We start from the raw sequence: 14,223 nt of genomic DNA, 5'->3' as shown, positions 1-14,223 counted from the left end.
CTCCACAGAGTGGCAACATGATCCATATGCCAAGCTGGTTTAGTGTCAATAACAGCTTGAAGCCTGAGGGAAACCAGGACATTATAAATCCCTGAGGACATTTGCATAATTCTTGAGAGGAACATTGACTTTCCATGGGAGAATAATGTGATTCAAGGTCATTTCATCTATGGATTAGGGGGGAATGAAGACTCCATCTAGACTGTCATCAAATATACGTTGCCTCAAATTCTTTTTAAAATCCCCAGGACCTATCAATTTAAAATATTTTCACACACATACATATATATTTACACTTGCATGAATAGGTATGTTTAATGCAAGAAACATAATATATGCCATCAACCACAGAAAGTCTTTAGATGCAGATTGTCAAGTTTTGAATTCATAGCAAATAAAGAATTGTCATATTCTGAAATGAATGATATAATATAAAAGCAAACATAAAAAGGACAGAGAAGGTAGGAATTTCTAGGTCTATAAGTGCACTCATGTGTATATTTGGTTTTATTGAAAATACAAAGTTTGATCTTTCATACATTTCAGCTCCAACTATTTTACTTCTTGACTACCTAGAATGCCTCAGCACTGCTTAAGATACCCAGGGGAGGTGAGAGAATAATAGAAAACTGTTCCCTTTAGAAATGAGTCTAAAATCTGCTTGATGAGATGAAATTTAAAGACAAAGAAATTCTGAATAGCTTTACACTTCATGAAGTATTTATACACACATCATTCTATTTAACCTTATAATGGTCCAGTGAGGTTGGGAGGAAAAGCAGTGCTCATTATCCTCATTTTAGAGGTGAGACTACCAAGGCTCAGAAAGAGAAGTGACTTAATCAAGCATGACCACACATTGAACCACATCGAACTATGCTTTATACTATTCCACACTTCCCTGAATAAAATAATTAGAATGTGATTATATGTGGGAAAGTATATATACCCTGTAGGTAATGCATGCAATTAGCAAGGGAAAAGCAGCATGTTATATATAAATATAATGTATATTTACATATAAAAACAGACTGACTACTAAAAAAATCTATAAACCTATTACTGTTTTTGTCTATATAAATTGCTGGTTTTATTTTATTTTATGTTTTGTTTAGGAGTACATGTCTCTAGAAGCACATAACTCCAGCGACAAAGCTAATCTAAGAGTGATACCCAAGATGCCTCCTACCTTGCAAATTTCAAGGAATTTCTCACTGGTGTATTTCATAGGGTGCTCAGTGAAAGTAGCATAGGGAACTTCAGTAGACCATGGGTTCCAGCGGGACAGTAGGGACTGCTCCTCTGGACTCCCCCAGTAGATCCTAAGGCCTTCTCCTTGTCTCCTACAAGAAAGGGGTTTTCCATTAGATTAGTCATTTCCATTTCCAAAAAAAAAAGATAAAAAATAGAATGTAATACATCAGTCAGCCTTCATATTGCTGCTAAGTGCCTTAACTCCCAGCTAGTTAAACTGTTCAAAGGATTTTAAGGGGTGAGAAGAAAAAGGTGAATTTAGTTTTAAACATAGGAAATTCCAGGTGTTTGGAGGAATTCTATGTGGGAAACACCTACTTGGAAATGTGAGTCTGATACTCAGAACAGTGCAGAGCTGGAAATATGGATATTGACGTTACGCCAAGATTCTGATGGTAAGAATTAAAAGAGAAAGATAGGAGGTATCAAAGAGGTGAACAGTAACAGAACAGTTCAGATGGGAGACAGTTTCCAGAAGAAAGGAGATGCCATGACAATAACAGTTTCCACAAAAGCAAGAACTGACTAAGAAAAGACATGGGACTTCTCGAATGGTAGAACATACATGATTTTTGAGGGGGATGATGACCAACTCAAAATGTTCTGTGACTTCAGATTCTGAATCTCCTTGTCCTCTATTCTCTGCACACATTCCATTCAGTGAAATTGCAGCAGCAAACATGTCAAAGCTTGTAGAAAGACTGTGCCTGCCCCTTCCTGTTACGTTCACAGTCTTAACCCACAAGATGTGGGAGGAAGTCACTCTGCCATAACCCAGGCCTGGTCATTTAGTGAACCTAAGTGCAGAGCAAGAGAAAGTAAGCTTGAGACAACAGGGAGAGAACTCATGGCAGAGGAGTTGCGGCCACACTGAATAACAAAACCGTGTTTCTGGGGCCTCTGTCACACGTGTCCATCAGAATTTATGATTTGTGGTTTTAGATATCTCTGAATGCAAAGAGATGCCTGGAGGTTAAGCCAAACTCAGGTACCTTGCATTCGACAAGCGTGGAAACTAAGTTGCCTGTAATTCTAAACAGCCCTGTGGAATATCACAGATGTCTCATTTTGTCTAAAAATTAAATCCTGGGATTTCTGGAATGAAAAAACAGAGCTTAATTGCGGTGCCTTCAAAAAACTGCCACTTCCTGTATTAAGGAAGGATTCCTTCGGGAATGCCGTTATGGTTTCTGAATGTTTATCCATGTGGAGCTTGTATAAGCACAATTTCATACAAATGCATATAATACTCCACTCCCCAATTGGTTAATACCTGAACTTTTCTCACAAAAGGAAAGTAAGAAAAGTCCCTGAAACGTTCTGCTGGCCAGTTCTCAGATTTTTGATGATTATATTTGAAAACTGACACCCTCCTTTCTTTTTGTACTTAATCCTTTGCCCAAGAAGAAGAAAAAAAAAAGAAACCAAACAAACAAACAAACAAAAAAAGAATGTAGGGGAAAAAAAACAGAGGAAATAAAAATATTGAGAAGAATAGAAAAATAGAAGATAAATATACCTCTAAAATTTTCTTTCTCCCTCTCCTTCTCAGCTGGCATGCTGGCATTTATTATCCCCCAGCACTTATTTTTCTGGCCTGACAATAAACTCTAAACTCAATGACTATTCTGTGTGTGCCGCTTAATGGAGCATTCTGGATTGAGTCCATTAAAACAACTTGCACAATGGAATTATTTACTGCTTCATATGTCAATTTATGTGCTGAGTGCAATTTTGCTTTTATCCAAAGGGGATGAAAATCTGCCAAGAGAGCTTGCCTAATAAGTACACATTATATTCTTCTACCTTAGGGAAACCTCAGATGAAGTTTGAGCATGAAATTCACGAGTGACCCTATTTCTAAATAACCAGTCAATCTGAGTATAACAAGGACCTTTCTCAGAGATGTTGTACACTTCCAAATATGCAAGTTCAGCCAACCTTCGTTCCTGAGCTCCAGAGGTGAAAACTAGGAAGATTAATCTAAAGCTAAGTTATCTCTCCAAGGGTGGGGTTGATCAGGCCATCCAGCAGAGCCGTTAGTATCAGAGTGCTATGAAAGACTATCATCTTCTCTTTTGTCAAACACCATTAGAACAGTCATGGAGACTGCAGATGCCTTTATGACTAGAAATACTTTTTTTTCATAGTAACTTGTACTCACATGAAAGAAATCCTGGGAGGTAACAGAGTGGAGTAAAAGTGAGGTGAGCTGGATGTTCAGGAGTCCTGTGATACAGTCTCGATTTTGACACTTAACGTCACACAACTATGGGCAAGCTTATTTCTCTTTCTGAATTTATTTCTGAATCTGAATCATTTCTGTTTCTGAATCTTCTGAATATGTCTTCCCATATTTAGAAAAAATATGACTTCCTCCTCTGTTCTATAGAATGTCTCTATATTGAGGCATTCCATGACCTCAGTCACTGTGTGAAGAGTGGAGGCAGCTATGGTCATGATGCCAGTAACAATCATCTGGCTGGGTACATACAACATCCATAAGCAGTCTCGGGGTATGAATTCTCTAGTTTAGAAGCATCTAATTAGCCCCACTGAGCAGAACAAGTCGTCTACTGTGAAGGCCACACCAAGCACTAGCCTATCATTACAAGGGGCTTTCAGGACCTACCACAACATTCTACAAACACGGAAAAGTTATTTCGTGGTGGAATTGCAGATAAGGTGTCTGAGCTAGAAGGGCTCTTGGAAGCTATAGCCTAGTGCTTCCTTTCTGTAGATGGAAAAAACTGAGACTCAGAAAGTACCAGAACTTTCCCAAAGCATCACTACAGGACAGGGATGAGCTGGCAAGAGTCCTGGTTTCCGGAGACCTCATTCAGGGGTCTTTTCACCATTCTGGGCTAAGGTACGAAATATATTCAAAGCTAAAGCCCTGCTATTGCATAACATCGTCTTATTTCCAATAGACACAAAGTTAAAAGAATTGCTCTGAGGAGGCTGCCATCATTCATGGGTGGAAATGGCCTGCCTAGGGATCTGGTTAGTTATCAGAAGAAAACCTCTGTCTCAAAGCCAGCTATGCATTCTTAAATATACTCAATATGAGCAATTTTGAGACTATAGGAAAATAAGGAAGCACTGGACGTGAAGGAGACAATTACAAACAAGTTAAGTTGTCAAGGTAAGAAGACTGGGTCTTTGGCCAGGTTCGTTGGCTCACGCCTGTAATCCCAGCACTTTGGGAGACTGAGGCGGGTGGATCACCTGAGGTCAGGAGTTCGAGACCAGCCTGGTCAACTTGGTGAAACCCCCGTCTCTACTAAAAATACATAAATTAGCTGGGTGTGGTGGCAGGAGCCTGTAATCCTAGCTACTTGGGAGGCCAAGGCAGGAGAATCACTTGAACCCGGGAGGCAGTGGTTGCAGTGAGCCGAGATCATGCCGCTGCACTTCAGCCTGGGCAACAGAGTGAGACTCTGTCGCAAAAAAGAAAAAAGAGGAAGACTGGGTCTTTCTCACTGAGCTGCTATGATGGGTTAATTAAAGTCCTAAGTAGATTGCCAACACCAAATAATCAAGAAAATAAATATTTGGAAGTTGTCTTTCTGTAATCACACTCGGTATAAATCATGACTTTCACTAGCTCTGTGTCTCTGGGCATTTCACGCCATTCACACCACCTTTCAGATCTTTAGAATCACACTCGGTATAAATCATGACTTTCACTAGCTCTGTGTCTCTGGGCATTTCACGCCATTCACACCACCTTTCAGATCTTTAGAATCACACTCGGTATAAATCATGACTTTCACTAGCTCTGTGTCTCTGGGCATTTCACGCCATTCACACCACCTTTCAGATCTTTAGAATCACACTCGGTATAAATCATGACTTTCACTAGCTCTGTGTCTCTGGGCATTTCACACCATTCACACCACCTTTCTGATCTTCAGGTCACAATAATTTTGTGAAAAACAAGAGGATAATGGATGATAAAAAGTTTTGTTTCTATAAGGCACTGTCCCACTAGCATATATTGAGTGTCTACTGTGTACCATACTACCCACTCTGTACTGTTAGAGATCTTATAATTTTTCTTTTATTTAACCCATATAGTAATTTTGAGCTACCTTTGAAGACATAGATGTAGTTACGGGAAATGAGTTAAAGAATATGACCAGATTTAATCAGATCATCAAGTCAAGAACCACTAGTGAAATGTAATTTTTAAAAAGGGGCAGGGAGAGGAAAAACACCGGAATCACTGCACATAAACAAAACCAGAGAAGCAAGTCTCTAGCACAGAGGAAGTGTTGGGATGTTTTTATGCTTGTCTTCACCTATTGATCCCTCTTCTTCTACCTGTGTCTGGGTCCAAGGATGCTTCTTATGTGTTCAGCTTCTGCCTTCCATCAGTGTTTTCATGTGTAAGATTTCCGCTTGAATTTAAATCCATCAGACATACTTCCATTCAGATAGCTTAAACAAGTTCTTCAATTCTCTTTTCTTCAGTCCGAATAAGCCTAACTTCTTAATTATATTTTCTGATGGGTTAAAAATAATCTTTTAAATCACCTCAGAGCTGATTCTCTAAAACATTCCAAAGTTCTCTATTTTCATTTCCATCATTTCCTTAGCACAGTCTCTAGGCAGGGTATAGAGAAATGAATCAGACTCAGTGCCTGAACTCTCTAAGTCCATGATCTGACAATCCATGAGCTGATTTTACTATCACTTTGTTCCCAGACTTCAAAAAGCACAAATAGAAACTTGCAAATCTCATTACAGAAATAGAGGATCACTTATTACAATTTTTCCCACTTTCTATCCTCAAGGAAACCAACTGGATCTGGCCTCCATTCCGACAGTAGTGGAAGTAAGAAGGGCAATGTACTCTTTACTTCTAGTAAGTTCCAAAGCCTCCCAGAAAGAGGCAGAGGCAGGGGAAGGGTCCTATATGGACTTGGCGGAAGAAGGTTTGTAATAGTCATGGATTTTTAGGATTCTAAGCTCTCTGAGTTGGAAGGCCTTTTGGAGAGGTCAGATTCTAATTCTTTTATTTTATAGCTATGTAACTGAGACTAGAGTTCTCAAAGATCGCAGTTCTTACTTTAGTCATGTTAATTACAAGTTTCTCTCAGTGACTCAGATTCAGAATTCTACTCAAACACCGTTGCTGGCAGGATAGAAGACCAGAGCAATTATTACTTTAAATCATCATAGCAGACCAATAGAAGTTTTACTTTCTACACAAAAAAAAGCAAAGACATGCCGAGGGGGTGAGCTTTACACAGTAGAAACTGCTCCAGCGGCAAAGCACACAGTCGTGAAAAACAAATAGGGCTTAACAACACAAAAAGTGACTGCAGGTTGGAAGAAGGAAAAACATTCTTTGATAACCAACTTTGTAAGAGAATAAATTATTTTTGACAGGAAGGACTCCTCTCCTCTAAGTCGTTTTTAACTGAGCTAGAAAATATGCCAGTCAGTACTCAGTCTGAGTTAACATGCTCATTCCGCGCATTCTTCTTTCTTCAGGGAGAAGCCACATGTCCTCTTGCATAGGGCAACATAGCTGGCTTTCTCTCCCTGGACTCCTCACTCTCCTTCTACCCTGGCCTCCAAAGAGTCTCTGTTAAGGGACTAACCTACCTGTTAGCAGAACTGAATGAGGATGCCTAGCTCCCTAGAAGGAGAGATGGCAGCTTTCATTATTACCTCCATCAGCCACCCCTCCTTTCTACTCATCTCAAATCTCAAAGCTCCACCACAGAATTAAAAACATAGCTCGAGGCACCAAACCGAGATTTATGAGGAAGCACAGACATTAACTCCTGCTCTAAACGCAGGGCGTGTGCTTGTAAGTATGGGTGAGCAAACAGAGGGAGGCTGTGAGTGGGAGGAGGCGGGCATGCAAGGGGAGAGAGCAATTCAGAACAACATGATCTATTTTCTTAATGTCTCCTTTTCCCCTACCTTAGAGCATGTATTGTTGAAAGGCAACCTTCTAGGCCCATGAAATGTTAGTCTCTTGCTTATTTAATCTGGACAAAAGCAGGGACAGAGTTGGCACCCTGGAGGGTATTCAATGCTCCTTTGCTCATTGAATGACCTCAGAGGAAATATTTTCCATGACAAGAACCCAAAAGACGCTGGCACAGAGTCAGATAATAAGATTTGCAGAATGTGTTTACATTCTCTCCATGTCCCCAGGCTGTTCCAAACCCATGGGCAGGTGCTGCCTTTATCTGCTCTCTTTGCTCACCTGGCTCCCTCCCAGAAGTTTCCAGGGCCTTTAGCTCAGTGAGATTAACCACTTACTGGCAAGGGTAACCATGAAATTCTATGGGTTATATTACTTGAGGCAGAGGTAAGTAACAAATAAAGCAGATCGGCAATGTTCATAAAGAAAAGATTCAGGGGCATTGTGGTGCCATTGTAAAAACCTTGAGTGAGAATTAGAAGGTCTGGGTTCAAAAGATGGATCTTCCACTATTCAACTGGGTAATTGGAACCTTTTACTTCTCTGGGCTCCAGGGATCCATCTGTAATATCAGGTAGTTAAAACTGGATCATTTATAAGGTCCTTTTCTACCCCCAATATATTAAGATCTATGCTGAAAGACCAGAATAATTTATGTTATGCTGGTTAAACAAAAAAACCAAGAGATAACCCAAGGGATAACTTAATGAATATGAGAAATTCTCAGAAGACTACTAAGACCTGACCCTTCTTCTCCTAAAAGGTGAAAAAAAGTGATCTTAACCTGCAGAAGAAAAGACTTGAGGTTAAATCAAAAGCAGAATTTAGATCAAGTGAGAGTGAATAATTATAAAAAGGGTTACCAAAACTGGTCATGGAATCTCCCATGCTGAAAGTCCTTAAAAGAGATGTTTACTTGCTTGGGAAAGTTTAAATGTGCTTGTCCTAGAGGTGGTCATGTTCATGGCTGAAGAGGGGAAGACAAAGCTTCCAAACCAAAGGTCCAATTTAAGATTTCTTGACTCACAATGTTGGAATACATATGTGTTTGTGCAGTAAATATTTATGCTAAAATAAACATGGCTGCTTACAATGCCAGGTACATAGAAACCACTTAATGAATTTTTGTTTAATGAAGGTGAATGAATGAGTTTACAGACTGAGATAGGATGCCTGTCAATTTGAACGTCATATTATTCCATTTTTAGAATGTTACATGTTATGGTAGTAAGATCTCCGGGCTGGCAGTCAAAAAAAATGTGGTTCAAATCCTTGCATTTATAGTCACTTTGTGGTTTAGACTGGGCACTTTTCCGGATGTGCCAATCCCCTCCTTATAAAATAAAGAAGGCACTGCACTCGTGTCTAGAGGACACTCCAACTCTACACTAATCTAACGTGTTTGACCCACCAGAGCGGAGGATTACCAACATTTGGGTTTCACTTAAATAACACAGAGAAATATTTTTTTCTCCAGTGAATTAATTTGGATGAAAGTCATTCTCAAACTTACATACTTATTCTCTTAAACAGATTCTACTAAAAATAGCTATTTTAAATTAATAAAAGTTATCAAAAAGACACCAGATTTTAAGACCTAGAAAGGATTTATTATTCATCATTTATGTCCTGTGTCCTTGACCCCTTAAATTCGCCAAATGTAGACAGAAATCTAAATGTTACCCAAATTAACACTCAAAACCATTATAATGCATTCCTATACTGCTTCCCTTTATGAAAGCCAGCTGTTGTATATGAAGAGTCAGACTATTTGCCTAAAGCTCTAAAAGATTCTTGACTGCTAAGTTTATTGGTTCTTATGTCAGCTGTCTCTTCCATCACCATCAGGCTACCATTTCTTACTGCTATCAACATTCCTGACTTTAGCTGCTCTTTTCCTAATTTCTTTTTTTTAAACTTCTATTGACAGGAAAACTAGGAACATATTATTATTGGGATCATGGGCAAATGATAAAAATATCCTCTTTATCAGGCCATTTATTCTCAGGAAAATGCAACAAGTTATTAGAAAAAGCTGTGTTTTCTCAGATGCCTTTTAAATGGAAAGCTAATCCAATGAAGTTGACAATAAATAACTTTTGAAAGGAAAAGAAACCGGATGCTACTTTAAGTTGTGAGCATCTAAATGGTCTATTTGAAGTCCATGTCTGTCAGAAGGAAACAAATGTCATCCTAGGGTTAAAAGCGATAACTTTCTTTCCACTGATGAGGATGACATGAAATGTTGTCATTGCTAGAGTCATACTCATTGTATGTATGACAATATACACATTGTCATATTGTGTACAGAGCCTCATACCCTGATCTATCCTTCAAACGCTTTAGGGTGTAACTCCCTCAAAATTGAACAGTTACTTTAAGTGGGAACATTTTAAGTAAATCCCTGATAGAAATCCTCCATAAAGTTCAGAGAAATTGCTCTGGATACAATTGTGATGAAGATTCAGAGGAAGGAACAATCTCTCACAAAAGGTATCAAAAAAGGCTTCATTCATTCAAAACATGTTTACTGATCTTCAACTCTGTACCAAGTGCATGCAAGGACCTCGAAAGAGATACAACAAGCCTTCAAGAAACTCAGAGCAGTCTAATGATTTTATAAAGTAGGGGGCCTTTTAGCTGGGGTTTGATGGATATAAGACTTTTGACAAGAAAATAGCATTAAGTACACTGAAGACAGGAAATCATAAGAACAAAGATCCACATAAGAAAAATGTTGTATGTGCCATGTGCCACAATTTGTGTGTTTGTGGTGATTGTAATTATGTCCAGTTCAGCTACATGTGAGTAAGCAGGGTGAAGTCAGACAGCCCAGAAGAAATCTACAGAAATTGGTAGAGGTTGCAGGGGAGGGTGCTGTGATTCAATAGAAAAGTGCATGGTCTGGAGCAGCCTAATTCTAACATGGAAGCTAGTGAAGAAGAGTCACTGAGGAGTCAGTAGGGTGTGGTTTAATTAACTGAAAAAAATTTGTCTCTAACTGCCAGATGCAAAACTAAGAGAACGAAGAGGCATGGTGTGTTCAGAGATGAATGGAACCCGTGGCTAAGCTGGATGCCTTCCTTGGTCTCCAGGCCAAGAGTGGGGCTGGGCCTTGCTATCTGTCAGCCTCCTGCTGGGTGTCACTAAGAAGACTAGAGGCAAACACAAAAGAGGATAAAATCAAAGATGGGGTGGTAATGGTTATAATGGCAGAAGAAAAAAAAGGGAAGAAAACATTACATGAAATATAACCTTTATCTTCAACAGATTCAATGATGGTTGCCATCATTGCAGCAAGATTAGCAGGTTTACCAATCTTGCTGCACCTTAATTTTCTGTTAAGTGGAATTAGTTGCATTTTTCTCAAAAACATACTATAAAGTGTTAAATATAATTTCAAATGTGAAGCCTCTAACAGTGCCTACTAGGCATTCAATATTTGCTAGCTGGAAAGTCTTTCAGTACAGAAACTTTTGTTTTTTTGTTTGTTTGTTTGTTGTTTTTTCTGGGTTTTTTTTTTTTGAGATGGAGTCTCACTCTGTCACCTACGCTGGAGGGCAGTGGCACAATCTCAGCTCACTGCAACCTCTCCCTCTCAGGTTCAAGTGATTCTCCTGCCTCAGCCTCCCAAATAGCTGGGATTACAGGCGTGAGCCACCGTGCCCAGCACACAAACATTTTATCATCCATTATCTCCTTGTTCTTCATAAATTATTGATACCTGGAAACTAGAAAGGAATTATGAAAATTCTAAAGGCACAGAGCTAGTGAAAGCCAGGATTTGAAACCAGATATTTCTGACCCAAAGATAGAACTCTGACCTGGATTTCCGGTCAAGAGCCACGAGCTCTACTGGTAAAGTAGGAATGTTGAGGATATCTGAGGGCTGGTTAACAACGGGGACATTAATTGGCACTGCTGGCAGAAGTTGCCTACTCCCAGCAATGCTCAGATTCTAGGTCTGGACCAGGAATATATCTTCAGTGATGAAAATGAAAAGCCAGATGCAGGGATCTGGAGCTTATCTGGTCTAGCTCTGGTTCTTCTTCCTACAAACAGCAAAGCAAATCTGGCAAGAGGAAGAGTAAAATCTTTAGAAGGATAACATTAAGACTGCTTTCTTTCCAGTTCATTACCCTGGCACTAAACCTGAGTGGGAAGCATATAACAGGATTGAAAAAGACACAATAGAACTTTAACACTGTTGACACAACTCTTTTTCTTCTTTTAAAAAGTCTTACTTTCCATAATGAGCACCTATTATTTTTACATGGAAATGATAACCTGCATATTTAAGATGCATCATCTGTCTTAAGAGCGAGGACTAAATGTTCCAGGCAATGCGTTAAGACATCTACGTACATTATGTCTAGTTCTTACCACAAGCTCACAAGATAGTTTCAGAATCTCTATTTTACAGATGAGGAAAGTGAGGTCTAAAGACATTAAGTAGTAGGTGCTAGATCAGGCACTAGATTTTAGGTCTCTTGATTCCACATCCCCTGATGATCCCACGGTATCCTATGGCTGTACAGGACAATGAAGAAAAGAGGCATTTATAGTAACCAATTGTTTGTTTTCCCAGTGAGCATACATGAAGCTAATCATTATAGAGCTCACTTTTTTATGTGTGGTCTCTCTTCACCTAAACTAATCTACTCGCTACCTTGCCCCATAGTGCCGCTCCAACCAGCTCAAAAAATGAAAGTGGCTTCCAGTTGCCTACCAAATTCAGAAACACTTTCTCAGCCAGATACACAAGGCCTTTTGAGTAGAATTCTAGCATGCATTTCCAAAGTATTCTATATACTTATGTTACATCATCGAATGAATGGTGAGCTGATCAAGAACAGGATCGATGTCTAAATCACGTTCGTGGCCCCCATGATATCCATTTTGCAGTTCATAGTCAAACAGGTTGGACATGAGTAGACCCATGGTCTTTACTGTAAAAAAAAAACACACATACACACACAACTCAAAATAAAACAAAAATACCCATTCCTCAGAGCAGAGTGATCTGGCTCCAGCTGCTTTTGTTTTTCATTAGTCTATAGTTCTGAGTTGTATTGTTTAAAAACGAGATTTTAAAGTGTTTCCTGTTTGTTTGATGGAGAAAAGAGATATCCTTCATCAATTTTGAGGGGTACATAAGAGATATTTCGAGCAATGCCCAGGATAGAAAGGGTTGTACGTTTGCATGTGTATAGTATGTGGTTTGCTTTGAAAGTGTTTTGCTGCAGATGCTGGCACGTCACATCTATATTGAAGGCTTTCTGTGCCAAGAGGTTGCCAGGTAGATAGAGGAAAGAGCTTCTCTTACAAAGTTACCAAGAAAAATGCTACACAATAAAGGAAACATTTTGAGGCAACTCCCTTCCTTATAAATTGGTACATTTGGCAAATCACTGGCCTCAGGTTTGTGTAAATTTTTGTCTCCCCTCTTAAAAGAAGTACTTTTGAGCACCCTAAAAACCAAGTTTCAACATGCACAGAGTAACTAAGTAAAAAAAAAAAAAAATTCTCAGAATCTCCTGTTTCCATTTCCTCTTAAGAGAGGTTGGGAGTAGATGGTCTGAAATATATGCACGGGCAGTTAGACCAGTTAACACAAACTTCTGGCTCAGTTGTCATGGCCCTTGAGGAAACCACGGGTCTGCCCAGGAAAATGGTGGGACCGAAGGCTCTGCTTTCCCCACTTTTGGAGGAATTTGAAGTGGAACGAATTTCAAGAGAAGATACGTGACACACTCATTTGTTTTCTCTTTCAGCTCATGACATTTCCTGAGGAAGTTTATTTATGGTATTTCATACAGTAAGTTATGTGACAAAGCAAACTTCCACACACACACACTCTAGGTTATGGCCTTCATGAATCATTTAAACTGCTTTGCAAGAGTTCAGTGGCCCCTTCCCTGCCAAAGTGTGTATATTCTACCGACCACAGTGAAACTCAGACCACAAAAATCCCGTGCTACTGATGAAGTACTTTGATGTAATAAAAGAAGTCTTAGAGGTCAGAGGATGCAGATCTGAGTTCAATTCTCAGCACCAGCATTACTATGTGACCTTGGAGAAGTCACTTGAATACTCAATATGTTTCCTCCTCTGAAAAATACAGATAGGAGACATACTTTGCTGAACCAGTGCAAGACTGTACATAAAGGCTGTGTCTCATCACTGGTTTAAAGCACTTCTTTAGTAGAACCCTGCAAAGTAAATCACAAGAATATAATTTTCTGAGTTATTTTACATTCCTGCTAGCTGTTTTGGCTCCCATCACAACCTGTCAAATCAGAAATTTAGGCGGGCAAAGAAGGAAAATGGTGTAAAATACTAAGCTATACACAAAGTCGAGAAATTTCAGTGCTTCCTGAAATAGAGCTGATTCACCTACATTCCACAGTGTATATTTGCTTTGGGGTAAGTGAGTTAAGTTCTACTTGAAGTTTTTGATTTATCTTCATGTTGCAATAATATTGCTTTGCATACATATGAGTTTGGGGTTTTATGATTTTGTTTTTATTTAAGATTTACTTCTACCACAGAGCTTTGTATTTCCACCCAGGCCCAGAGCGATAGTTCAGACAGAGACCTGGGATCCTCCCTCCATTTCTCCCAATCCTAGAGTTCTGTCCCTTAGTGTGTCAGGCTTTGCCTACATGAGTGAGAACAACCAGCCCGTGTTCCCAAGTTCCATACACGAGTCCTCTTCCCAAATGGTAACCGCTTGGTCACCCTTCTGCCCTATATATATGTCCATTGGCAGCACGATATGCTCTTTAAGGACAGCCCCATTTGAAAAACTCACACAAGCCCTGCAAGCAGATGTAGGGCCATCAGGTAAGAAGTTTTAGGTTTTCAGACACTCAGAGCATTGTTTAGAACAATGCTTGAGAAACTCTAATGAGCATCTGAATCACCTGGGGTTTTCTTAAAAATCCAGAATCTGATCCAGCTGGTCTGGAGTGGGCCTGAAATTCTGGACTCTACATCTAATGAGCTCCCAGGTGATCGTA

General features: G+C 39.5%; 1 protein-coding gene across 1 annotated transcript in view; it reads right to left on the bottom strand.

Moving 5' to 3' along the window:
- TPRG1 (tumor protein p63 regulated 1) overlaps positions 1 to 14,223 on the bottom strand; it is a 143,298-nt gene that overhangs the window by 9,201 nt on the left and 119,874 nt on the right. Inside the window, exon 5 of the mRNA XM_011961603.1 lies at positions 1,190 to 1,343. Within this exon, the coding sequence (XP_011816993.1) occupies positions 1,190 to 1,343 (154 nt within the window). The remainder of the gene's footprint in view (positions 1 to 1,189; positions 1,344 to 14,223) is intronic.

This window comes from Colobus angolensis, unplaced genomic scaffold (genome assembly GCF_000951035.1).
Source record: "Colobus angolensis palliatus isolate OR3802 unplaced genomic scaffold, Cang.pa_1.0 Scaffold56, whole genome shotgun sequence".
NCBI lineage: Eukaryota > Metazoa > Chordata > Mammalia > Primates > Cercopithecidae > Colobus > Colobus angolensis.
Note: the sequence above shows the minus strand (reverse complement) of the source record. Positions and strands in the feature narration are given on the sequence as shown.